At 39.2% G+C, this 24,872-nt stretch overlaps 3 protein-coding genes and 2 pseudogenes across 5 annotated transcripts; 4 read left to right on the top strand and 1 right to left on the bottom strand.

Annotated features, from left to right (window-relative positions):
• Positions 1-1,286: 1,286 nt before the first annotated feature.
• Positions 1,287-2,405, top strand: LOC104715212 (uncharacterized; annotated as a pseudogene).
• A 1,306-nt stretch (positions 2,406-3,711) lies between these two features.
• Positions 3,712-4,267, top strand: LOC147938165 (uncharacterized). Its single transcript, XM_087464351.1, has one exon. It carries the CDS (start codon positions 3,833-3,835, stop codon positions 4,175-4,177), a length of 345 nt encoding a protein of 114 aa, XP_087320477.1. The 5' UTR covers positions 3,712-3,832; the 3' UTR covers positions 4,178-4,267.
• Positions 4,268-4,745: 478 nt separating this feature from the next.
• On the bottom strand, positions 4,746-5,744 carry LOC104710866 (protein OXIDATIVE STRESS 3 LIKE 2-like). Its single transcript, XM_019230204.2, has 2 exons — positions 5,353-5,744; positions 4,746-5,253 (listed from the first exon to the last, which is right to left on the bottom strand). Exons 1-2 carry the CDS (start codon positions 5,535-5,537, stop codon positions 4,881-4,883), a joined length of 558 nt encoding a protein of 185 aa, XP_019085749.1. The 5' UTR covers positions 5,538-5,744; the 3' UTR covers positions 4,746-4,880.
• A 943-nt stretch (positions 5,745-6,687) lies between these two features.
• On the top strand, positions 6,688-9,464 carry LOC104710865 (endoglucanase 16). Of its 3 annotated transcripts, none has more exons than XR_015566529.1 (9): positions 6,688-7,168; positions 7,275-7,487; positions 7,595-7,795; positions 7,891-7,968; positions 8,083-8,232; positions 8,317-8,425; positions 8,514-8,677; positions 8,889-9,264; positions 9,349-9,464. XR_015566529.1 is itself a non-coding variant. In XM_010427523.2 (9 exons), the coding sequence occupies exons 1-8, from the start codon at positions 6,938-6,940 to the stop codon at positions 9,210-9,212; spliced, it is 1,470 nt and encodes a 489-aa protein (XP_010425825.2). In that variant the 5' UTR covers positions 6,688-6,937; the 3' UTR covers positions 9,213-9,251; positions 9,349-9,464. The 3 variants fall into 3 exon arrangements, 2 of the variants coding, with proteins under 2 accessions (XP_010425825.2, XP_010425824.2); XM_010427523.2 differs by having other exon boundaries at positions 8,889-9,251; XM_010427522.2 differs by having other exon boundaries at positions 8,889-9,464.
• Positions 9,465-18,099: 8,635 nt separating this feature from the next.
• LOC147938164 (Holliday junction resolvase MOC1, chloroplastic-like) lies at positions 18,100-20,520 on the top strand (annotated as a pseudogene).
• The last annotated feature ends 4,352 nt before the right edge of the window (positions 20,521-24,872 follow it).

Below are 24,872 nucleotides of genomic sequence, written 5' to 3'. Positions count from 1 at the left end.
GAGCTACAGGCGGTTCGAACTCATGATGAATGAGTCTTCACTAATACTCCTAACGCCACAAGACCAAAGAAACTTTTGTGAGAAAAGAGCCGAATTTTGTATATAAAATATACGGCCGGTGAAGTGACCTTAGTGCAGTGGCAGGAGGTAAGTCCATTTGTAGAAGGCACCATCACACCCGGGATCGAGTCCCGGCTCCTACGAATGTAGGAATTTGGCTAATGGACCGGCCAGTAGTGGCCCAATGGTTGACAAAAAAAATATATATATATACGGCCGCAAGCTGATGTTCATTGGCTTGGCCTATGGGCCGGCTCTGCGCATGAAGTTATTGGAGACATAACATAGATCTCGAACATCTGAGATTTCCGAGAGTTACGGTCTAAAAGGATCAGTGCAAGTGATGGCGACAGCTAAATGAGGAGGGGTTTGAGTCAAGGAAGATGAGAGAGGAGCAGAGGATATTACCAACACATGTTTCCAAAGGCAGAGTTTCTTCATGTAGAGACATGACGAGAAGAATAAGCAAAGAACCCTAATTTAAGAATTAGCGATGTCTGTTCACAGCTTCCTGACCTTAAACCCCCATAAATACAGAGAAAGGAACTTGACTTGCACATCAAGTTTGGGTCTCCAAGTTACTGTCATAATCTCATAAACTTTCCAACTTACCTTCTCTATTTTCCAGTTTTAAAACGAATCCATAATTGTTGTTGTCTATATTGATAGCATATGTTGTTGTCTAGGCAAGAACAAACATATGCTACTGCATGAGAAAAATGAAACAACTGCATGGTCAAACTTATCCTAGCTTAAAATCCTATATTTTTCATGTTTGTAAGAGTAGTTTTTGCACCATGTTGGAGATTTCCTTAGGTGACTGATGTAGAGTCTCAGTCAGTTGAGTCATGAGTGGGACATTCATGTATCATGCCTTCAAAGATTAGTTCTTTACAATGAACTTTTGATGCAATGTCTGGCTGTCTCTCAAACAAACGGTTCACAGATTTCACCTGCGAGTGGATAAAATTATAATTTATAAATCAAATACCAAATTTTAAGTTTGTAAAGCAGATCCATTAGGAATTCACTCTACTTACTAGATTTCTTTTTCCAGTTTATTGAGTTGAAACGTAAAACATTAAGCACAGTTTGGTCACAAAACCATACAACGTCATTAATTAGGATATCACATTAAAAAAAACGAAAAAAGGAAAGAAAAAGGAAAACACAATAAGTATGGGTGAGTTATACAATGTTAGGATATCGAATCTATCTATAAATATATGAGTTTGTTTCTTTTCTTCACTCTCAATCTCTTTCTTTTAATCTCGAAACAAAAAACCCTAACAATACCATCAAACGTATCTGAATGCACCATGACAATGAAAAGAGGAACAAAGAGAAAGATTGAGATTAAGAAACGCGACACTAAACAACAACGCTCGGTGTGGCTTGCAGCAAACACCGTCAAACTCTCTTTTCCAAAGCCGCTGACCTCTGTCTTCTCTCCGGAGCCAACATCGCCGTCTTGGTAACTTCCCCAGCAGAGAACTCTGACGTCGTTTACTCCTTCTCCGGCTACTCTCATGCCTCTGAAATTGCTGATTTCTACCTCAACGGTAAGTCTCCTCTGAAGATTACTAACCCCCAAACCAAGCTAGGATTTTGGTGGGAAGACCCTGATCTCTACCGTTATTGCGATGATCTCTGTGAATTAAAGATGATCGTGGATCATATGATGAGAATGAAGAAGCATATGATGGATTGCCTTGCGAAGAAAGAAAAATCACAATTTGTTTCCGATCAAAACCCTAGCTCCTCTGCTTCACTCGACCAAAACACTAAGTACTCGTCTCCAGAACAGCAGAACTGTACTTTCTCCTCCCTCGAGAAGATCTGTGGCGCACAAGTTCAAAACCCTAGTTTCCGGCCTATTGAAGATCTCTATCTCTATGGTGAGTCGTTATTATCTGATTAATCAGGTTACTTGGTGAATGAAGATGATGTTGGATTTGTTGACTCTTTATGGGAAACAGAGAAAGATAGTAACGGAATGAGTCTATTTCAAGAAACACAATTTGTTTCCAATTCTGATCAAAACCCTAGCTCCTCTTCTCTCCACGGAAACCCAAAGTCCTCGAATCCGTCTTCCTGTGATGAAATTGCTTCTTTTGAACAGAACTGTACTTTCTCCTCCCTCGAGAAGATCTATGGCGAGCCTTCATCACAAGCTACTTGTTACTAGTTACTATGACCAATACCATACCTTCGCTATCGAAGATCTCTACGGTGACTCATCAACTGATCAATCAGGTTACCTGGTGAATGAATATGATGTTGGATTTGTTGACTCTTTATGGGAAATAGAGAAAGCTAATAACGGAATGAGTCTTCTGTTCTAAGAAAGACAATCCATAACTAGTCGAATGGCCCCAAGTTAATTAGGGTTTTAATCTTTCTTTTAAACTCTAACTTGATCATGTTCATTAGGTAATTACTTTTTTATTATTCTGTATTTAACAATCTAATTCATGTGTGTTTATTTTTTTTAATCTTGAAATCTAAAAATGATTACTTTTTTGCTTTGTCTAGTCTAGAAGGTTCTTGATGAAAAGCATATAGGCCCATTTAGAAGCCCAACAACTTTTAATTTGGTGAATTGCCTCACCCACACAGCCTCACTACCGGCATTACCTTTACTTTTTGTATTTCACGATCCAAATTCATATGGTTTTTGTTTTTGTCATGGAATTATAATAAAACTATATATTATATTCGATCAGATTTTGTCTTCTTGATGAAAACACATATAGGCCCATTAAAAGCCCAACTTAATTCTTATTCGTTTGATTACGTTTTTGTTATCTAAATCTAATCGAATTCGTAATGTTGCTATTCTAGGTGTTTAATATAAAAGTTGTGTGTGCTTATGCAGTTTAAGACAGACATAAAGTTCCTTTTCGAATTAATCGTCCCACCTGAGCACAAGAATCTTGTGATCCAAGATGGACCTTTCAAGGTTGATGGTTTTAGTCTCCCAATGGACTATACTATTACTAAGGATATCTCTAACCCCACTCTATTTTAGAGTCAAATTTCTATTATAGAGCAACATTTGCTCCAACTCTACTCTATATTTTACTCTAAAATAAAGAAAATGATAGGATTGCTCTATATATAGAGTAACTCTATTCTCACCTCTATTTTTTACACTAACTCTATTTTAGAGTTGAAAATAGAGTAATACATTGGAGGAAAATAATACTCTATTTTTGAATTACTCTATTTTAGTGAAAAAAATAGAGATATACATTGGAGATGGTCTAACATCTTCGAGAACTGGTAAGGTTTTCACACTTAAAAGTATTTTAAATTATAACCATAAACCGGTAATTAAAATATACAGGTCAAGTTGTTACTATCAGTGATTGGTGAATATTTGGAATGAAAATATACCAAATGAAGGTTTTTTTTAATTTTTTCATTAGCACATGCTGAAAATGAAAAAGCAATAATCTTTATAGACTTAACAGAATAAAAAGAAAATGTAAGAAAGAAATATAAAGTGAAGAAGCATCTGATCCCAAACTTAGTTGTTAATGTTGAGTGGCTCACCATAATCGTGTTTACAAGACAATGTGCTTAAACCTTGAAAACATGAACCAAAACTGGTCTATTCACACAAAGCTTCTCTCCCAGACCGAACACGTGAGTTCCCATTTCAATTCCCTCAGCCAATTTCTTGCAAACTTAATCTAGTCATTCCCAATAGATACAGAAAGTGAGCAACAAAGATTTAGGAAGACAAGGAGGATTTTTCAATTTTTTGATGGAAATAGGATCGAGGTTTACAATATCCAGAAGGTTTTTGGCCATCAGCTTGTCCGTACTAGCCGTGCTCTCACCCCTCTACATAGACAATTCATCAGAAGACGATCAAGAACCTGAAGACGAACCATTGAGCTTTGTGTTTACACTCTCTGTGCTTTTGCTATTGTTGATCCTGGCCATTGCCTTATCTCTCTACAGTGACCAGAGCTTGACCAGGTTTGATCCCTACTGGATTCACAGGCTTTGTGGCTCCTTTGGTGGTCTTCTTGCTATCCTCATCCTTCTCGCTTTTGTCTTGAAATGTAAAAGTTTGTTCTTAGAACCTAGCACAAAGTCATTCTAGAGAACACTTTACAACTTTCATATTTATATAAAAACAAGAACTTATTTTTATAACGAACACTAAAATTAATAACAAATTTTAGATATAAAAGCAAAGAGTAACTTTTTCCAAATCATTACATCGTGTTATTCGACTTTGGTTTTATGGATGGTGCATTGAGATTGCTCCACTCGCTGCATTTTAAAGTCATTCGAACAAGATCTGACCGGATTACTAAAGAACACCACGAGAGGAATATTCTCAATCTGTGAGATGTGGTAATCCCCTTAAGTAACGATCACCATTGAGTGGTTCTGTTTCGTTATTGATTTGTGTATTAATTTTTTCCCAACATTTAATCATGTTGACTACTTGACCACATAAGAAATGGTTTTTTTTTAGAAAACTTTGTAAGAAATCGTAACAGTCGGTGCTTGCGCACACGCTTATAAGAGCATGATGATAAGAACAAAAAAGAAAAATTATCTTAAACATTAATTATTTCTTTGGTAGCACTTTTACATTTAATTATATCTAATTATAAATAATTTAAAACAATTGTGAATAGGGCAAAAAAAGGATAAAAGTGTTGAAATTTAACATTGGAAGTTTTAATATAATTAAAGCTTAGATGTAACATCAAAATATCAAATTCGTAAGAAAATCCCTGAATAACATAAAGAAAATAAATAGGTCTAACCAAAAAAAAATGATGTAATTAAATTCAACAAATAATATTTGGGATGTTCCCACCCGCCGTCGTCTGAAAGCACCGCGGCGAATCAACAACGGGAACACAGTTACTTCTCTGCCTCGGTGTAAGATCCTTACAATACAGCCTCAGAATCGGAGTAGAATCATCATCACCAGAGGAAGAAGAAGAGTCTCCTTCTCTTTGGCGGCTCACCGTTAAAACACTCTTGACATGTTTCTTCGAGATCCCACCACGACTACATATCCGGTGACTGAGAAGGTTCCTCCGGCGGCGACTGTAAAGGTTCTCCTGTTTCGTCAAATCCTTCAACGGCAAAGACGCAGTTTCCTTTAAGCTCGTGAACGACTTCGACTTGCCTTGGTAAAACTTCGATATACCTCTCCTAAAAATGAAGCCAACTCTTATTATAATTCAGATAGTACTTCAAAACATACACGTGTTCCATGTTCGGACAACTAACTTTATAAAAGAACATACTTACTTGATGGGCAAGACTTCTTCAAGAGATTCCATCATATCAAGAGGACCTTTGTAAGAAGACTCAACCTCATTCTCTCCACCTTCATCGTCCACATCACTGTTCTTCCCGATCGATTCAGAAGACGACGACGACGACCAGCAAGCAAATTCTTGATCCGCCGTGAAGGTTCGAGCGATCTTATCCATGAGATCCAAGTCAATAGTTTTTCACAGAAAAGGTGTAAAATCTTTGTGAATACATAGAGAAGAGAAACAATGTATGATCCTTGTTTGTGATAAATATAAGTATATATTTGACATTTGAGTTTCCGTTTCCGTGTCTATATGATCTCCTTGTTTTCTCCATTAAGGGAAGATATAGAAATAAAAATCTTGGTTATTACAAAGAGAGAACAAGATAAGTATTGAAATATGTTAGCTCTTATCCTAAGCCAACTCACTTCTTTCTTGCTATATTGTCAATCCTTGTTTTTAACATTTTTGGTTTCCGTATCAAAAAATATATATGCCCATTTACGGGGATGTTTGTGGCCCACTAGAAAACACACTTGCTTTTTATTTTATTTTTTTGATCAAACAAAAACGAGCATGATACATAAAAAAAAAATAATCAACATAAAGGCTTGTATAATTTTGTTGAGCAAAAAGCAAATATTGGAAGACTATATATGTGAGAAATATATTGCATTATTTTTTTCATTCTTTTCTGCCTGGATATTGTTTAGTAGACTGTATTGATATAAGTATACCTAGGCTGAAGTGACATCATTCAAAAATAAAATTTAATTGACTAATGTGGACGCATGAAAAATCTCAAACTCTTCATTCAATATAGAACTGTACATATTTACTTAGGGCCTAATACTAATGTACAAGTATCCACCAAATCCTACAACACATTAGCTAGCAAGAGGAGTGGATGATATAATACGGTCTCATTATGTAAACGTTGGGCTATATATTTGTCTATTTGATAACGGACACAAAAAACACTTGTGGCCAATAGAAGAATTTCTACATGACTACATCAAACGTAAATTTATTGATCGACATGGGTCATACCAATCTTTATCACAAACAAGGTTTTAATGACTTCGGTTGAACTACTAGGAACCATTCGAAGAGAAACAATGTATGATCTAAATTAATCGAGTAAAACGAAGAATCCAATCATCTTTTTTTAGGATTTTAAAAATTAGAAAAATCAGGGCCAAAAATAAGACAAAAAAAAAAACAAGCGACGATAATGGATGTGAATATCTAAGTCAAGATTAGTAAACCTATACTTAACCTTCTAAGAAAATTCTATTATAAGTTCTCCCTAATCATTCCCGCCATCTTTAATAGATATAAAATCTGAAGTAGAAAGAAAGGGAAAAAAAGCAATAAAACAATTAAAAAAAAAAAAACAAGAAAAAACGAAAAGCATGGCGTTGTTTTTCGTTTTTTGTTGAAACAAAAAAAAAAAAAAACAGAACTTCATAAAAAGAAAGTAAAAAAAAAAAAAAATCAGTTTCCTTTTCTCTCTGTTCTCACTTCGTATATAAAGAGTTTGAATTTTTATTACAAAACATAATTTTGAAATCATGGGTAATTATGGTGATAAAAGAAGGGGAAATGTTGTGACTAGGGCCATATTGTTGGGTCTCTACGGAATCATAAGCATTGTGTGTGTGAATGGTACATTCATAAACTACAAAGAAGCCCTAACCAAATCCCTCATCTTCTTGGAGGCTCAAAGATCAGGGAAACTCCCTCCTAACAATAGGGTTCCATGGAGAGGTGACTCTGCTCTCGATGATGGCAAACTCTGTAATGTAAGTCTGGGTTCGTTATATTTATTTTCTCGAGTAAATCATGTTTATTTAGAAATCAGATCTTAGGTTACAAGTAATGAGATTACTATATATAATATATGTGTAGGTGGATTTGTCCGGGGGGTACTATGACGCAGGAGACAATGTAAAGTATGGTCTTCCAATGGCGTTCACGATCACAACGCTGGCTTGGTCTACCATTACCTACGAGAAAGAATTACGAGCTACGGGAGAGCTCGAAAACGCTCGTGCCGCTATCCGTTGGGGCACAGATTATTTCCTCAAATGTTCTTCTCGTAAGAACCGCCTATATGTTCAGGTTTCAATCTTATAATCAATTTCGTATTTTGCAATTAAATCATGAAATAAAAATAAACTTACCTATTTATTAATTGAAATGGCCGTGCTATGAATATGGTCAAATAGGTTGGTGATCCAAACGCCGACCACCAGTGTTGGGCGAGGCCCGAGAACATGCAGACGCCAAGGACAATTTTGGAGATTAGCGATAAAGTTCCTGGAACGGAGATCGCGGCTGAAACCGCTGCTGCATTTGCCGCTTCTTCCATCGTTTTCCGCCATGTCGACCACAAATATGCCCGCCAGCTCCTCAACAAAGCCAAATTGGTATGAAATATGACATATTCTGTAGACAACTCTCTTTAATTTATAAATAATAAAAAGAACTAAAGATTAATTGCTGATTAATATCTCAATTTCAGCTTTTCAAGCTAGCCAAAAGCCACAAGGGTACATACGATGGAGAATGTCCCTTCTATTGTTCTAACTCCGGTTACAATGTAAATCCCATCTCTACCTTCTATCTCTAGTTGAAATGTAGTATATCAATTATTACTTTTCTTTGTTCGTATATATCGTAAATATAATTCATATTAATTACAAATAATGTGAAGGATGAGTTGATATGGGCGGCAACATGGCTATACAAGGCGACGAGGACGGAGGTGTTCCTTAGCTACCTCAAATTCGAAGCCATAAGTGCTTACGTCGCTGAATTCAGTTGGGACCTCAAGTACGCTGGTGCACAGATCCTCATCACCAAGGTATATAGGATATAGCACATATCCGAAGTTGTTATTTATTTGGCTGAAACCGATTTATGCATAAATAAATATATGTAAATGCAGTTGATCTTCGAAGGCGCAAAAGGACTTGACCTATACAAACAACAAGCCGATAGTTTTGTCTGCTCTAATCTCCCCGACAGTCCTTACCACCAAGTCTTCACTACCCCAGGTCTTGCCTAGCTCCATGCATACATATATTTCTAAAACTGTATATTTACAGTATGATTTAGTGTGATCTTCGTTATTAAAATATTTAGGTGGTATGATTCACTTGAGAGATGGAGCCAACAGTCAATACGTCACCTCCACGGCATTCTTATTCTCAGCGTACGCTGATATATTTCAGGAACACAACCAAAAGATCTCTTGCGGAAACAAGCAATTTGATTGTTCACACCTCAGGGCTTTTGCTAAGAAACAGGTAATATAGTCTCCATCTTTATATTTCCAATAAGAATGCAAAATAAACATACACTAAGACCACCGTACGAAGTTTGAATACTTGGGAAGTGAAGATTCCAATGTCTTTTTGCATATAAAGTGATATATAACGTGTTAGAATATATACCTAATATGTTCTCACACAATGATAGAAATTGGCCTGAAGATATCTATTTTTATGCACGTATCAGATTGACTACTTACTAGGACATAACCCAAGAGGACGATCGTACATGGTTGGGTTCGGACCAAACCCGCCAAAGCAAGCCCACCACAGAGGAGCCTCAGTGCCTATGCATGAAGCCAACGCGCCGCTAAGCTGCCCAATGAGCTTCGTCAAATGGTACAACAAGAACGTGCCTAACGCTAACGAGCTCACCGGAGCCATCTTGGGAGGACCTGACCGTCAAGACAACTTCCAAGATTTGCGATGGACCTCCGTGTACACAGAGCCTTGTACTTACATCAACTCTATTGCCGTTGGTGTTCTCGCCAAGCTCGCTGCCACGGCTTAGAGAGCCATTTATATCACATTCGAGACCACTTTGACGAAAGTATTATACTAGGGTATTCCTTACCTGTTATAATTGCATACACCTGCATGTGGGCATGCAATGTAATTCTATTTTTCCTTTTCTTTTGCTTTTGTAGGTAGCTTTTTGGAATCATGTTTTCTCCGTTAAATTTATTGCATGGGTATAAGAATAAGCCCTAATAATTTGAAACAATAATTAAGTGAACTTAATGAATAGCCGTTTCACGTATAATATATTGTTGTTTTAAACATTTGATCTTTATGTTAATTTCTATTAATTTTCTGAACATTCTCTAATATGGTTTTTAAAGATATTATTTTGTGTGCCTGTTAAGTGTTAACTTTGTATATACAGCAAAATATGATCTTAAAATACTAAAAAACTATATCCATTATACTCTGAATGAAATATCTATCTATCACCCTACAATATTGACGAAGTGAGTAATTAATGAATAAACAAGTACAAATCAGGTTTTAGAATTCACTACAAGAAAACAGGCTAGAACTGATAAGCAGATCCGTCAGTTTCCCGTCGGAAACAAAGATTGACGGAAACGTCCGTCGGGTACAGACTGTCGGAAAAATATTTCAGTCGGTAATCTGTCGGATATTTCTAACAGATTTCCGACAGACAATTACCGACGGATTACCGACGGTACCTATTGTCGGTAATTCTGTCGGTAACTGTCAGTCAGAAATCCATAGGTAATTGTCTATCAGAACTCCGTCAGAAATGTTTTTACCGACGGTTTACCGACCGAACTATATTCTAAAATATCCACCAAACCGACGGTATAATCGACGGTTTAACGACGTTTCCGACACATTTCCGACAGAACAGTTCCGAGAAAACTCCATCATTTCCGACAGATTTCCGACAAAAATTTTTTTTTTGTTTTTTCAAAAAAAATAGAATAATTATACAAATTTGCATTAAAATTGAAATGCTTATATATTTAAATTCAGAAACTTAAAAATATTATTAAAGTTAAATTCAGAAACTTAAAACAAATATTATAAAAACTAAAAGAAAGCAAATTAAAATTCAAGAAAACCTAAAAAGCGGAATGTCGTGCCCGTGTCTCACTCATGAACGCTGCTAGCTCTGCGTCCCTCTTCTTGTACTCCTCGTCCCTTCTTTTGCATAGCTTGTTCTGGTTGGAACTCTTGGGTGGGAGCAAATGAGAAGCACGTTGTAGGACCTTGCTTCGAGGAGATTGCCTAGTCCGAAAACTCGTCCCTTGGTTTTAGTGGACTCCGATCCATCAAGAGATTGTAGCATCGAATCATCAAATCATCAAATCATCAAATCAATAAAATCATCAAATCTATAAAATCCAATTATTGTTAATTTAATTCATCAATTATCAAAATTCAACTAACAATCACAAAAAAAAAATCCAATTAACAAAATTTAATTCATCAATTAACAAAACTCAACTAACAATTTAATTAAGAAAATTAAATTAACAAAATTCAATTTACAAAACTCAATTAACAAAAATCAATTTATCAATTCAAAAAATAACTTAACAAAATTTGGGAGCAAAATTCAATCCATCAAAATTTCAATCCATCAAAATTCAATTGTCACAAAATTAATTTCATCAAATCCAAAATACAATCCAAATCCTCAAATCAATAACACCCAAACAATTTCAATTCATCAAATCTTATAAACCTAGCATATTCCTAAGATATCTAACAAAACTAAGAAATTTAAAAGGGAAAGAGAGAATTTACGTCATAGCTTCGCCGGAATCTGATGAGAGAAGAGCGCCGGAGAAGGAAGAGAGATCGCCGGCCGGAGAAGGGAGAAGGGAGAGAGCTCGCCGAAGAAGGGAGAAGGGAGAGAGTTCGCCGGAGAAGGGAGAAGGGAGAAGGGAGAAGGGAGAAGGGAGAGATCGCCGGCCGGAGAAGGGAGAAGGGAGAGCCGGAGAGATCGAGAAAAATAAAAAATTGTCGGGATAGCTAAGGGAGAAGAAGACAATTACTTAGGTTATATCGAAATTTCCGACGGAAAACCGACAGAAAAACCGTCGGTTATGGCTAAAATTCTTAATTTCAATTTATTTCATTCCCGGGTAAAAATTTCGAGACCCGTCGGAAATCTGTCAGAACTTTCCGACGGATTTCTGACGGATATTGATTTTCGACGCTAGTTACTGACAGATTTCCGACGGTTTATAGCTTAAACTCATTGATTCCATAATTTTTCTTCATAAATATGCATATATTATGTGTTTATGATAACCATGGAATTAATTCTCAAAATAAGGAATTCTCAAAATATGCATATATTAGTTGGAGTTTTTTTCGAGAATTTTCCCATTTATTATACTATAATAGTTATTTATTTACTAAAATTTTGGACAGAAAATAGTAAGATGGAATTAATTACGCAAAAATTAAAAATCTACCTTCGAGTTACAATAAGTTTAATAAAAACAAACTATTTAGAATCAGAAGAGTAACCAAAAGAAACTGATATCCGTCAGAAATCCGTCAGAAAGGTAATAATTCAATTTTGTCGGAAATCTGTCGGAAACCGAATTTTATTCGAAGTACATTAGTAATGGGTATATTTACCGACCAAATTCTGACGGGATATTCTGACGGTGGGCTTTGGTCGGTAATCCATCAGAAATGGTGACAGATCTGACGGATTTTTTTCGTCTATTTTTTTCCGACGGAAAACTGACCAACACGAGTCTTGTTAGAAATCTGTCGATAATCCGTCGGAAATTACCGACGGATTATGCCCGTTACATGAAAAATTTATCTCTGTAGAAAAGAAAGCTAGAGATGAACACCGACTAATCCTAAATTGCAATAATATAGAAGGAAGAAGAAGCTGCTTAACGCCAACGGGTTGGGACCAAATACATCAAGAATAGAAAACGTGAATCCCAAGAAAAAGATAGAAGAGGAGAGTTATACATCATCCAAGGTTTTCAGGCAACCACGGTATCCAATATATACCTTAATCTAGATCAAGAAATGAAACGGGGTATACACTCATTGGGATTTACAGGCCTAGATTTATCGATATTTAAAAATGGGCTGCACTAGCTTATTAAGTTATTGTATACATCACTAGGTAACAGCCCGCACGTGCGGTATAAAATAATTATTAAATGTTTTTAATGTAATTTTATTTACAAAATCTATAATATTTATCGGTAATTGGAATCTAAAATTCGATTGTGTAGTATATATATATATATATTTTAAAAAATATATATATAAAATTTTCTGTTTAATAAGTAAAATTTAACCTGTAAGAATTATTATAATATCAATTAGATTATCATATGATATGAACAAAAAGTTCTTAAAATTTATTTAAAATATTTTATGAAAATGTAATTAAAGGATACTGTATAATTAAGTTAAAAAAGAATATAAGAATTTAAATTTAGATGTTAATTATATTTTTGGAAAACTGATATAAATGTTATTAAAAATTAATGACAAATAAAGGAAATAGTGTCTGGAGCTCTGTGAGTGCGACACGTCAGCATTTTGTGTGAGAATGTTTCTCTTTTAATATATAAGGGATTATTCAAAGATGGGATGCGGAGGAGTGTTTTGAGAGCATGAAGACGTTCTGATGCTACAAGGATGTGTTGTAGGATTCTGGAAGATGATTACGCGCCTGGGAGGAGTCACGGATATTGGATGAAGTGGCAATACTTTTGAAGACTTGTTAATTGGAGGACAAGATATTATCGTATCAACTAGAAGATTTGAACTTATGTTTATTTAGGAAAGTAGGTCATAGGTGGTTCATATATATTGTGATGTCAAGGCAAACATATTGTTTAGCCGTTTTTGAGAGATTTGATAAGACTCGAAAGTATAAAAAGCTTTGGGAGTTCTTGTGTTTTGAGAGAGATTAAGAATTGGTCAGTGACAAGTCTTGTTGACTGTGTGTAAAACTGATTAATCACATCTTGTAAGGTGGTTTAAGTGATTCTTAATATTAGAACAAGTTTTGTTCATTGCTGGCTATATCTTGTTTTTACAATTGATAGCAGAGCAGCCAACCGACGAGAGATTCATACTCGACACAGGTTGAGATCTTGAGACAAAGATGGAGTCAGCTAATGAACTGGTGATACATCAGAAGCCTGTCATGCTGGATGATAGAGGCTATGGTCGCTGGAAGGTACGCATGGTCCAGCTGATCCGAAATCTAGGTGAGGATGCTTGGACGGCTGTGTAAGAAGGATGGGAACCTCCCTATGAGAAAACCGAAGCTAGTGACAAGATCACTAAACCTAAGGCACGATGGACGGTAGATGAAAAGAACTTGTCCAAATATAATGCTAGGGCACTTAATGCAATATTTGGAGCTGTTGACGATGATGAGTTTAAGCTTCTTCAGGGATGTGAGTCAGCTAAAGAAGCTTGGGATATTCTGAAGAAGTCTCATGAAGGGGATTCGAGTGTTAAAAGAACAAGATTGGATCAGCTTGCTTCTCAATTTGAAGTCCTAAGGATGGATCCAGAAGAGACAATCTCTCAATTCAGTGCTAAAATGAGCTCTATCGCCAATGAAGCTAAGAATCTTGGTAAAACCTACAAGAATACCAAGTTGGTTAAAAAATTAATTAGGTGTCTCCCATCTAAGTATGCAGCACACAAAGCTGTCATGAGAGTCTCTGGAAATACTGATACCTTGAAATTTGAAGATCTGGTTGGTATGTTGAAGTCAGAAGAGATGGAGGTTGCTGAAGAACAGAGAGTTCATGGCAAAAGAATTGCATTCAAGGTTGATGACACAAACGACCAGCTGAAAGAAATTAAAGATAACATGTCCTTGATGGCTAGAAACTTTGGTAAAGCTCTAAAGCGAGTTGAGAAAGGTCAAGGAAGAGAGTCTTCTCGCTGGAACAGAAATGACGGTGAAAGATCTGGAAATCGTTTCAATAGGACTGAAAAGGAGAAGGCTGATCACAGAAAAGAAGTTCAATGTCAGGAGTGTAGTGGGTTCTGTCACTATAAACCTGAATGTCCTTTGACAAAAAGGAAGGAGATGAAGTGTTTTGAGTGTAAAGGTTTTGGACATTTGAAGACAGAATGTCCAAATTTACAAAAAGCTAAGAACAAGTCATTTATTAGCTTCAGCGACTCAGATTCTGATAGTGATGAATAAGAAGGAATGTTGAGTCTGTTTGCCTTTAGTGTTAAGAGTGATGAGGTACCTGCTGAGAGCTCAGATGATGATGAGGAAGATTCAATTACAAAAGAGAGCTATTGTGTACTCTATGACAATTGGGTTCAGCTGTGTAATGAAAAATTGCTATTTGTCAAAGAAAAATTGCAGTTGGAAGCCAAGGTCAATATGCTAGAAGAAGAATGCAAGTCTGAAGTTACAACTTTTAAGGAACTACTTCTTGCTGAAAAGGAGTCGCTTGAGAGAAAATTGAGAAATCTTCAAGAACTCTATGGTTTGGAGAAGGAAAGATCAACAAGCCTTGAAAGGGAGCTGAACGAGAATCATAAAAAAATAAGGATGGTGAACACCACCGGATTTGCCAGCCAGTCGGGATATTGTACTTCCGTTATATGATCAGCTTTCAGGAGTCGCTCGACTTCGTCTTGTACCGCCTTTGCTCGATCAATGCCAAGACGCCGACGTTTCTATCAAACTAGTTTGAAAGTGGGGTCAACATTCAGCTTATGACAGGTGACCGATGGATCAATGCCGACCATGTCTTTAGTGGACCAGGCGAATGTCGAGGATCGCGATTTCAGAAATGCTACCAACTCGGTTTTGATTCTATCCTCGAGTTCAGCCCCAATTCCCACCGTTCGAGAGGGGTCTGCTCCGTCAATGTTGACTTGTACAATTCGGCATCCTGTGGCCTTTAGCCGGTCTGGCTCCGGCTTGTGAGGGTCACCGAGGTGATCCTCGCCCTGTAATTGCTATGCGTCATCTTTCCGCCTCTGCTTTTTCTCGAGAACAGAGCAGGTTCTGGCCATCTTTTGATCGCCAAATCACGTATAAATTCCCGTAGCAGCTGGGAACTTAACGCAAAGATGATAGGTAGAAGGGACTGCCTGCATCGAGTAGATCCAGGGTGAACCTAAGATGGCGTTGTAGATTGGTGGGGCGTCTATGACTACGAACTTGGATTTGCGCGTTACACCTCCAGCTTGGACTTGCAGCTTCACGTCGCCCATTGATGCTTTGGCTACGCCGTCGTATCCCGTCAGCGTTCTAGCTTCTAGTTTAATTTGTTCCAGTGTGACACCCATTTTTTCCAATGTTTGCCAGAACAGGATATTGACCGTGCTGCCGGTATCCACTAAGACTCGCTCTACATTGAATTCGCCCATTTTGACCTTTACCACGAGGGGGTCGTTATGAGGATGGTGGATTCCCCTAGCGTCTTTGGTTGTGAATGTAATGGGATCCGTACTAAGCGGTTCCTCCTTGGAGGTCGCCTGAATGCTGTAGATTTGGCGTGCTCGCTTTTTTAGATCTCGGACGGAATCCTTACATTCATCGGTCTAGCCGATAACCATAGAAATTCGACCGCGAGAGGAGGTATGTTCAGGCTGCTGCCTTTTTGACGTTTGGGTGGTGCTGTGAGTCCCTCTACTGGCGCCAAATTCTGCTGCTCGGCGGGAGGTGGCTGTTGCAGGTCGCATGGCGCATTGTTTGGGTGGTTTCTGCTCTTCTGACCTCGGCCAGGATTTGATCGTTCGAATCTTCCTCCGCGACCTCTGCCTCGCGACCGCCGCGGAAGGCTTTAGGTTGGTAGACAGCTGTGATCTCGCCAGAAAAATACTTTTCGTATAGGTAATTGGAGAGATGTTTGCATTCGGCCGTGGAATTGCCTCTGATCTTGTGGAAGTCGCAGTATAGTTCTTCTTGCACATATGGGGACGCGTTGTCCTATCCTCCATCTTCGGAGATCGCGCTGACCACCCCACGCTTAGGATCCCTTGGGTCGTGATGCTTCCGGGGCTCTTGATAACTGTCTCAGCCTCTCTCTTTTGCCAGGACTGTCCATACTGGGGGGCCTTCACAATTCGCTTCGCCTTGTCCTCCTCGACATATGCAAAGCGAGATCCCCAATGAAGCGCATCATCAAAGTCCTTGGCTTCCCGGATATTGAGGTCTACTTGTAAGGGTGACCCGGGGACGAGCCCTTACTTGAATGGTGCGATCGCAACGTCTTTAGTGACCGAAATGCTAGCATACTTTTCTTTGAATCTGGTAAGATATTGTCGCAGGGGTTCGCCAGGCTCCTGGGCTATGTCCCACAACTCTGCGCTAGAGTTACCGTGTTCTATGAAGACCCGGTAATTGCGCAAGAAGGCTGTTGACAGCTCGGTGAAATTGTCAATCGAATATGTCGGGAGCTGGGAGAACCAAGTTAACGCGTTCCCTATTAGGCTCTCGACGAACAGCTGACATCGACCAGCGTCCCTCTGTTCGTCAGTGAATCTGGCTTTAGATACGACAGCCATGAACGAGGTCATGTGCTGCATTGGATCTTTAGTTCCATCGTAGGTCGGCAGCCTTAATTTAACGGTAGGGACATATGTCTCCAAGATTCGTCTGGTGAATGGGGTTCACTGCATGGCCTCGAACATCCGGTCAATCTCCGGAGCCGTGCTCACAGCTCGATGGAGGAGAGAACCCATATCCCGGATCTTGAGGTGGATTTCCTCCAGCTCAGGAAAGGGGGCAGAATCCGGACCTCTTTGAGAGGACTGCCTGATGTGGGGTTGCCCTAAAGTTAACGCCAAGGGTGCGTACCGATTTTGAGATCGGAAGGCCGAAGGCGGTGGGTCGCTAAACAGTTGCCGGTTTAAGGGCCCATCCCTCCGTGCTACTAATGGCGGTGCGGCGCTTTGCTGGATTGGAGGGGGTGCGCTGCGCTCTATCGCATCCATCCGTCGGTTGGTGTCGGATATCGATTGGAAGAGATCCTGGGAGATCGTTCCAAACACATGACAGAGGTCGTCCATTGATACGAGCTGAGAAGGTTGCGCGACCGGCGCAGATGAAGTCTGTCTAGCGACAGATCCATCAACAAGCGGGATTTCTACATGCTCCTGGGTACCGTGGTGGGATACCTCGGCATCTTCCACTCCGTCGGAGGGTGTTGTTGAGTCGTCTGCTGGGTTGTCCAAGGTGTTGCGGACGCGAGTCCGGACATAGACACGTGCAGCGGGTGCGGTGACAAGCGGATCCACGGCGACATCCTGCGGGTTGGTGGCTACGGTGACTGGGTCGTCTTGATTTGGAGCTGTTGTGTTGGCGACAGCGTTGTCGAAGGTCAGAGACATGGTGTTTCTTAGTCGAATTTCAAAAGATTCTTGAGAGAGAAGTAACTTGAGAAATTAGCGTCCCCACAGGCGGCGCCAATTGTAGAAACTGAGTTTCACACAATGAATTTGTTTGAGAGGGGAAACAAATTCAACAGCACAATCTCTCTAAGAATTCGGATCGAAATAAAGAAGAAAAGAGGAATTGAAATCTCTTGGAAAACAAGTTAGGGTTTTTCTCAAGAACAATAAGAATTAGGGATTTTTGTATTAATTGCTGGATGATCTTACAATGAGAGGATTGCCCTCTATTTATAGATTTTCGAAGATCTGCTGAATATATTCACTTTCCTAATTATGACCGAGCTGATTAGGAAAGTCCTTCCTTTTCTTTATAGGTCAGCCGCAGGGCGAGGTGAGACGTCGGTTTGTCACCTCGGCACTGGGCTTCTCGGTATTACTTGGCCTTCAGAGATGAAGTCCAAATTAAGGCCGAGCTCCTAGTTTAGATAACTGGTTCCTTTAATCGGGTTTAGATCGGTATGTTGGGGGTGTTAATTCCCGCACCAACAATGATTCAAGAGGAGTTTAAACCACACTGGATCATTGGGATTGACCCTAACTTTTCCAGAGTGTTGGCCGTGCTGAAATTCGGCAAAACAGGATCTTGTTGTTCTGCTCAGGTGAATCACTACTTTAGTTAACTTTTTTATTAAGAAAATTAAGTTTCTTCTGAAACCCTTGAAGTGTCAAATTACAAAATTCTAGGGTTTATAGAGTTACTTTAATATATTATAATTATTATGTAGGGTAATCTCTCAAGACATGCAGTTGGTTAAACATAATTTTGATTTAGAAGGTTTGATTGGTATGTAGGGTAATCTCTCATAACATATAAAAGATTTACGATTAACCTGTTTGTAAGTTGCAACTATTGAGCTGAGTGCGTTTGTTATCTATTCCTAACCTTAAAGTATATGATACAGGCTTTGTACACGGTGAATATTATATTGCACTTTAGTCATTTTGATATATTCCTCAAAGTTGACCGAGTTTTGTGTGTTAAATCTGCATAGGTATATGATACTCCTTGGTTAAAGAGTTATTACGATGCAAACTCAATGGTACAGCTGATTCATACTTTAGGTGTTCCATCCTGTAAGAATGATGTTTTCATTGTGCTTTTGTTGTTGTGTTCTTTGCGTTAGATTCAAAATCAATTTAGTCTCTTCAATGATGCAGGAACCAAGGCATTTATGTCGAATTGGACTCCCTATTCACAAGAGGAAAATGTCATGGTAAAAAATTAAAGGGTATCTTGGCGTTTTAGTACGTTTCTGAAACTTAATTAGAAGTTTGATACATGTACTATTTACAATGGAAAAAATTGGGTGATGTGAGATAGAGCAGAGTAGAGATAGAGAAATTAGTGGAACAGAGGCGATGGGGGAATATACGTTAAAGCCCTGGTCGGTTGGGAAAAAAAGAGGAAAGAGAGAAAGAGAGAGGGAAAAAAGAAAATGGGTGGGACCCATGACTTTTTGGATGTCTTTTTTTGTTTTACGTTTTTTTCTCTTTCTCTTTCTCTTTCTATTAATATTTTTTTCTCTTTTCATTACAATCCCTTTTTCTTAATTATTTAAATATTTATTAGTATATCTTTTGTTTCAAAAATTTTTCTACATACAAAAAAACTATGTATTTTTCTTTATAATTTGATATGCATTTTGTTTTAATGATTTTAAATATATTTTATTCAAAATATCTATATTTGTGTACGGTTTAAATCATTTAGCAGGTTCAAACCATCCAGCATGCCGTCCAGTAATATTTGTGTACGGTTTAAGCCATCCAGCATATTTGATAGATTCAACTCGTCCAACAGTATTTGTGTACGGTTCAAACCATCCAGCATGTTAGATAGATTCACACTATCTAACAATATTTGAGTACGGTTTAACCCGTACACTAATATCACTGGATGGTTTAAATCTATCCAATATGTTGGATGGTTTAAACCGTACACTAATATCGCTGGATGGTTTAAATCTATCAAACATGTTGAATGATTTAAACTGTACACAAATATTATTGGATAAAAGATAAAATATATATGAAACATATTTAAAATCATTAAAACAAAATACATATCAAATTATAAAAAAAAACATAATTTTTTATAGGTGAAATAAATTTGAAAACAAAAAATATATTAATAGATATTTGAATAGTTAGAAAAAGATATCTGTGATGAAAAGAAAAAGAAATAAAAATAATAATATGTATATAAAGAGAGTGAGAGAGAAAGAAGCATATAAGCAAAAAAAAAACAAGGAGAGAGATACACGATGTACTATTCATAAAGGATAAAGTTTTGTTTTTTAATACCCATGGCACTATTTGTAAAAACAATATTTGGCTGAGGGCTGGAAAGTCATCTAAATAGTGTCCTACAATACAAACCGTTTATTTTACTAATTGTGAATAGGGACTGTACTACTTTTCTAATAAAGTTTGAAAAACTGTCTGTTTTGCCAAATATCCCAAAATTAAATCATCTTTTTTTTTTCTCCTTGAGTATTTAATAAACTTAAACATGTTTGTCGCTTTATCTCCTATAGGTTGCCTATGATGGAGGATATGGATATGGACTATGGAGCGGAATACTTCTCACATCTCACATTTCTGTTAATCCGGTTGTTCCTTGTACATGGAAGAAACATTTTAGGCTTGGTATATTTGGAGCCTGGTACTAATGAAATATTCACTTTCAAACTTTTATGATTTCATGTCTAACCCCTAGCTCGGTTGCAATAATTATGTTTTTGATTCTTTTTTCATAGGATGCTAGCAGGAAAAGGGCATCGAAAATGTTTCCATCACTTCGTTCCCAACTCTCAAGGAAATCAGTGGACTGTGGTCGAACTAATGCACTACTCATTGCTGCATATGGTCAAGCTAAAAGTGTAACAGAAAAGTACTCATTTTCTTAAAGTTAGTGACATAACTATGTGAAAATGAGTAATAATATATATCTTTTGGGTGGTTTCTCTTATATATTGCCTCTGTTCTCTGCTCCTTTGGTGCTGATTCTTTTTGAGAAAACTCTTAATTATTTTTTAAAACAGTATTTTTGACTCTACTTCTGTGTGTTGAAGTTCCCTCACAATCATTGTCCGATTTTTACATTTATTTAATTTTCAAGTAGGGTGTTGGCATGGTAACGAAATTTGAATTATATGTTGATAATGCCGGCCTCATATAATATATGTTTGTGTATATATATGCTTAACCAATTACAAAAGTGGTCAAGTGATGATCGGAATTAAGTATAGAAATCATAGGAGATTATGACTAATAAAATCATATAATTACATGAAGTATATACTTGTAAACTTAATCATTCAATTAATCTATCTATGATTGTGATTGGGTAGGCTGGAGATATAGATCTTGAGGGTTGATACGATAAATAACCATGGAGCTTGGAGACTCGACTGTTGGATATGGGTTTTACCCTGCCTTAACAAGCCTCCCTTTTGGCCCATTCAGGAAATAGTCAGCATAACCCCCAGAAATGTTGACTGACCAAATCTCCCTTATCCGGCCGACAAAGCTTCTAGAAGGCCCAATAAAGACGGACAGCCCAGTAAATGACAGTCCGCAAAGAAACGATCACCGACTTCACTTTAAGTCGGTAACACATCGATCCCGAGGCAGAAGGTTGAAACGTCCCATCAACTATAAATACCAAGGGAGCGACGTGCAGAAGGCATCAAGTAACCTGGGAGTAGGAGTCAAGAGATCGTCCGATTCTAGCTTTAAGTGTTATTAGTCAAATTGAGAATACTTTTACTCTGTAATTGACCGATCGGCTTTTAACGGATATATTGTAATTTGACGATCTTTGACAATCTTAATAAAGTCCTTTGTTTCGTCTTCCTTAATTATCATTCTTGAGCCAGTAGCATTACTTGTTCAACATTTGGTGTGCATCCAGGGAAAAGAAACAAAGGGAACTTTTAAAGAAAGTCCAACATCAACGCAGTGCGTCTTAAAAGATGAGAGAAGGGGATACCACAGGAAGCAACGGATACGTAGCGGATACGCCGGACCGCATCCAGCAGGCTCAAGAAGAACTCCCACATATTCCGCCGACCCGAGCCCCGGCAACACCAAACGGATCGGTAGGGGAGGGAACTAGTGCCCTGGGTGTCGGCGCATTGATGCAGAGCATACTCGAAAAAATAGAGGCCCAGGACAAGAAGACGGAGGAACGTTTCGTTTCTCTCTCCAATATCTGTGCAAGGTTGCAAGAAAATGCCGAGCAGCCAGAAGTCAACAATAGAGTCGAAAAGGGACAAAATGGAGAATTAGTCAAGCTCAAGAGCCAGATAAAGGACGTCATGAGCAAGTTCCACCAGGCTACCATCGCAGCACCCGACGTGGATCACATGTTGGAACAGTCCCAAAAGACACCGTTCACCGCTTGAATTCGCCGAGTTGTTGTCCGTTCGGATTGTAAGATCAAACACTTGACCCCATAAAAGGGCGACTCGGATCCAACCCATCATCTAACGTCGTTTGAGATCGCAATCCATCGATGCGAATTTCCCCCAGAAGAGCTCGAGGTGGGGAAATGCCAGCTGTTTATAGAAAACTTGAGTGGTGACGCCCTGGGCTGGTTTTCTTCTTTTCCGCCCGACTCAATTGATAGTTTCTACACGCACTCGTTGACCTTTCTGAAGCAATACTCGATCCTGGCTATCCCCACCGCGACATTCGCCGACCTCCACAATATCGAGCAAGGAGAGCACGAGCCATTGCAAAAGTTCATGGATAGGTTTAAAAAGATTGCCACACAGGTGAATGTCCCCCATAGCGTTTCGCTTGCCGCTCTCCAAAAGGGTCTATGGTATGAATCAAAGTTCCTCGAAGATCTTAAGTTGAACAGATTCCCTACTTTCCAAGATGCCCTCCATCAAGCAGGAGTCCATATCGAAATGGAAGAGGAAAATGTCGTCTTCGATAAAAAGCGCTCCTCCACCGGAGCCCAACTAACAATCGGCAAGATAAAAGAGGTATACCATGATCCTCTTCAGCATCTCGAGAAAGAGTACCTCGCAGACAACAAGAAGAGGGGCGCGACATACCTCGTCAACGACGCCCCACCGCCCCCAGTTGCTAGCTCGTCAGGACTAGTACCGACGACCCCACCAAAGGGAGCGAGGGAGGAGCCCGACCATAATCTCTACTGTGAGCTACATGAGTATACCGGACACTCGACACAATCTTGCAGGCACTTGCCAAATGCGCTGCTAGGAAAATATCTTAATGGCGAGGTCACAGTGCAGTTGTGCCAGTACAAAAGCAATGCTCCGCAAGGCTGAGGTAACGCATGAGGTCGTCTAAGGAAACAGGGCCCAAATAACCGACTGGTGCCAAATAACCAGCCCGAAGCTGTTAACTAGACAGGCGGACAAGAAAATCAGTCGGCCAACGCACCACCACCCCCGGCCCATCGTAGGATCAACGTAATAATGGGAAGCCTTCCATTCGACCCCAACTTGCCTCGCGCTGTATATCCTATCCACGATGTCGATAGTACTGATAGCGTCTGGTTACCTGGTAGCACACCTACTTGCCGGTCGTACGCTCCGATCATGTTCAATGAAGAAGATGCTGCAGGACTGCCCAATTCGGCCACCGGACCTGTAGTCGTCGAAGTGAATATTGGCAACTGCCTAGTCCCAGATGTCTTGGTTGACACGGGAAGTTTAGTAAATGTTATCTTTAGGAGTGCACTTTCCTGGATAAAAGTCGACTTGCATCTTGCCATGCCAGAGGTGCAAACTCTAACCGGTTTCGATGGAAGCTCCCTCACTTCCCTTGGCAAAATCATGCTACCTATATACGTTGGCGGAACGGTCCACCTCTTTGACTTCACTTTCGTTGATAAGAAAACTGCATATAATGTTATCCTCAGAATGCCTTGGCTCAATAAAATGAAGGCCGTGGTCTCAACGTACCATCAATGTGTGAAATTTCCAATAGCGCTCGGCACCTACACCCTTTATGGCAACCCGAAAGCAACCCAATTGCCACCTCGCCGTCATGTTGACATGATCATGGGGGGCCTGACAGCTTGCAGAGATTCTGTGCGTTCCATCCGTGACTACGTGAAGGCCGGCACGACCGCAATATGGACAGTTAAAGTTCTGTTGTTTGTTCCACCAATCACATTCACGGCAGACGACCTAGTTGGAGTCATCTTCCCACATAACGACTCTCTCGTCATCGAGTTGCACATCGGCGAGAGCGAAGTAACAAGGATTATGATTGACACGGGAGCTCCGTCAACGTTATCTTCTGAGATGTCCTAGACAAGATGGAAGACAACAACAGAGAAATCAAACCATCGATCAGGCCGTTGATAGGGTTCAACGGAAACTACATGATGTCATCTGGCACAAACAAGTTGCTGATCTACGTGTCATGCGTAGCCTTGTGGCACAAGTTTGTCGTCATCGACAAACCAACAGTCTATAATATCATTCTAGGATCCCCTTGGATTCACGACATGCAGGCTGTCCCGTCAACTTACCATTAGTGTGTCAAATTCCCTCTGTCCGGCCAAATATGTACGATTAAAGGAAACCAGGCGATGCCAGGAGCTATTTTGTTATTCAGTGCAAACTAGGAAAAGCCGTTGATTTATAGCAATCAAAGAAAGCAATGGACGAGTTGCCAACCCCCAGCCCTGAGGAAATTCCAAGTCATCATCTGATCGACGAAATCAATATTGACGAGAGTGACCCAAAGTGGTGCATCGGAATTGGTGCAGACCTTGATCCGACAATAAGAGCTGACTTGATTCAATTCTTGAAAGATAATGCTTCCACCTTTTCCTGGTCTTTCGACGATATGGTTGGAATCAGTATGGACGTCACGAGCCACGAGCTTAACGTTGACCCAACCTACAAACTAGTAAAGCAAAAGCGGCGTAAGCTCGGCCCCAAATGATCCAAAGCAGTAAATGACGAGGTCAAGAAATTGCTCGCAGCCGGATCCGTCATGGAAGTCATAAATCCCGAGTGGCTAGCAAACCCTTTGGTGGTAAAAAGGAAAAACGGGGAAAACAGGGTCTGCATCGATTTCACTGACCTGAATAAAGCCTGCCCCAAGGATAGTTACCCATTGCCGCACATCGAGAGACTCGTCGAAGACACGGCAGGGAATGCATTACTTTCCTTCATGGATGCCTTCTCAGGATACAATCAAATCTTGATGCACACCGACGACCGCAAGAAAACTGCCTTTATCACCGATCAGGGCATGTTTTGCT

Source organism: Camelina sativa, chromosome 9 (assembly GCF_030686135.1).
Source record: "Camelina sativa cultivar CO46 ecotype springtype chromosome 9, ASM3068613v1".
NCBI lineage: Eukaryota > Viridiplantae > Streptophyta > Magnoliopsida > Brassicales > Brassicaceae > Camelina > Camelina sativa.
Note: the sequence above shows the minus strand (reverse complement) of the source record. Positions and strands in the feature narration are given on the sequence as shown.

What these genes read in the sequence shown, in the direction of transcription:
- LOC147938165 (XM_087464351.1), top strand. Translation starts at nt 3,833, where the DNA reads ATGGAAATAGGATCGAGGTTTACAATATCCAGAAGGTTTTTGGCCATC.
- LOC104710866 (XM_019230204.2), bottom strand. Translation starts at nt 5,537, where the DNA reads ATGGATAAGATCGCTCGAACCTTCACGGCGGATCAAGAATTTGCTTGC. An exon ending in GAAGAAGTCTTGCCCATCAA is followed by an intron (nt 5,254 to 5,352) that starts GTAAGTATGTTC and finishes CTTCATTTTTAG; the next exon opens with GAGAGGTATATCGAAGTTTT.
- LOC104710865 (XM_010427523.2), top strand. Translation starts at nt 6,938, where the DNA reads ATGGGTAATTATGGTGATAAAAGAAGGGGAAATGTTGTGACTAGGGCC. An exon ending in CACAGATCCTCATCACCAAG is followed by an intron (nt 8,233 to 8,316) that starts GTATATAGGATA and finishes ATGTAAATGCAG; the next exon opens with TTGATCTTCGAAGGCGCAAA. An exon ending in GGGCTTTTGCTAAGAAACAG is followed by an intron (nt 8,678 to 8,888) that starts GTAATATAGTCT and finishes TGCACGTATCAG; the next exon opens with ATTGACTACTTACTAGGACA.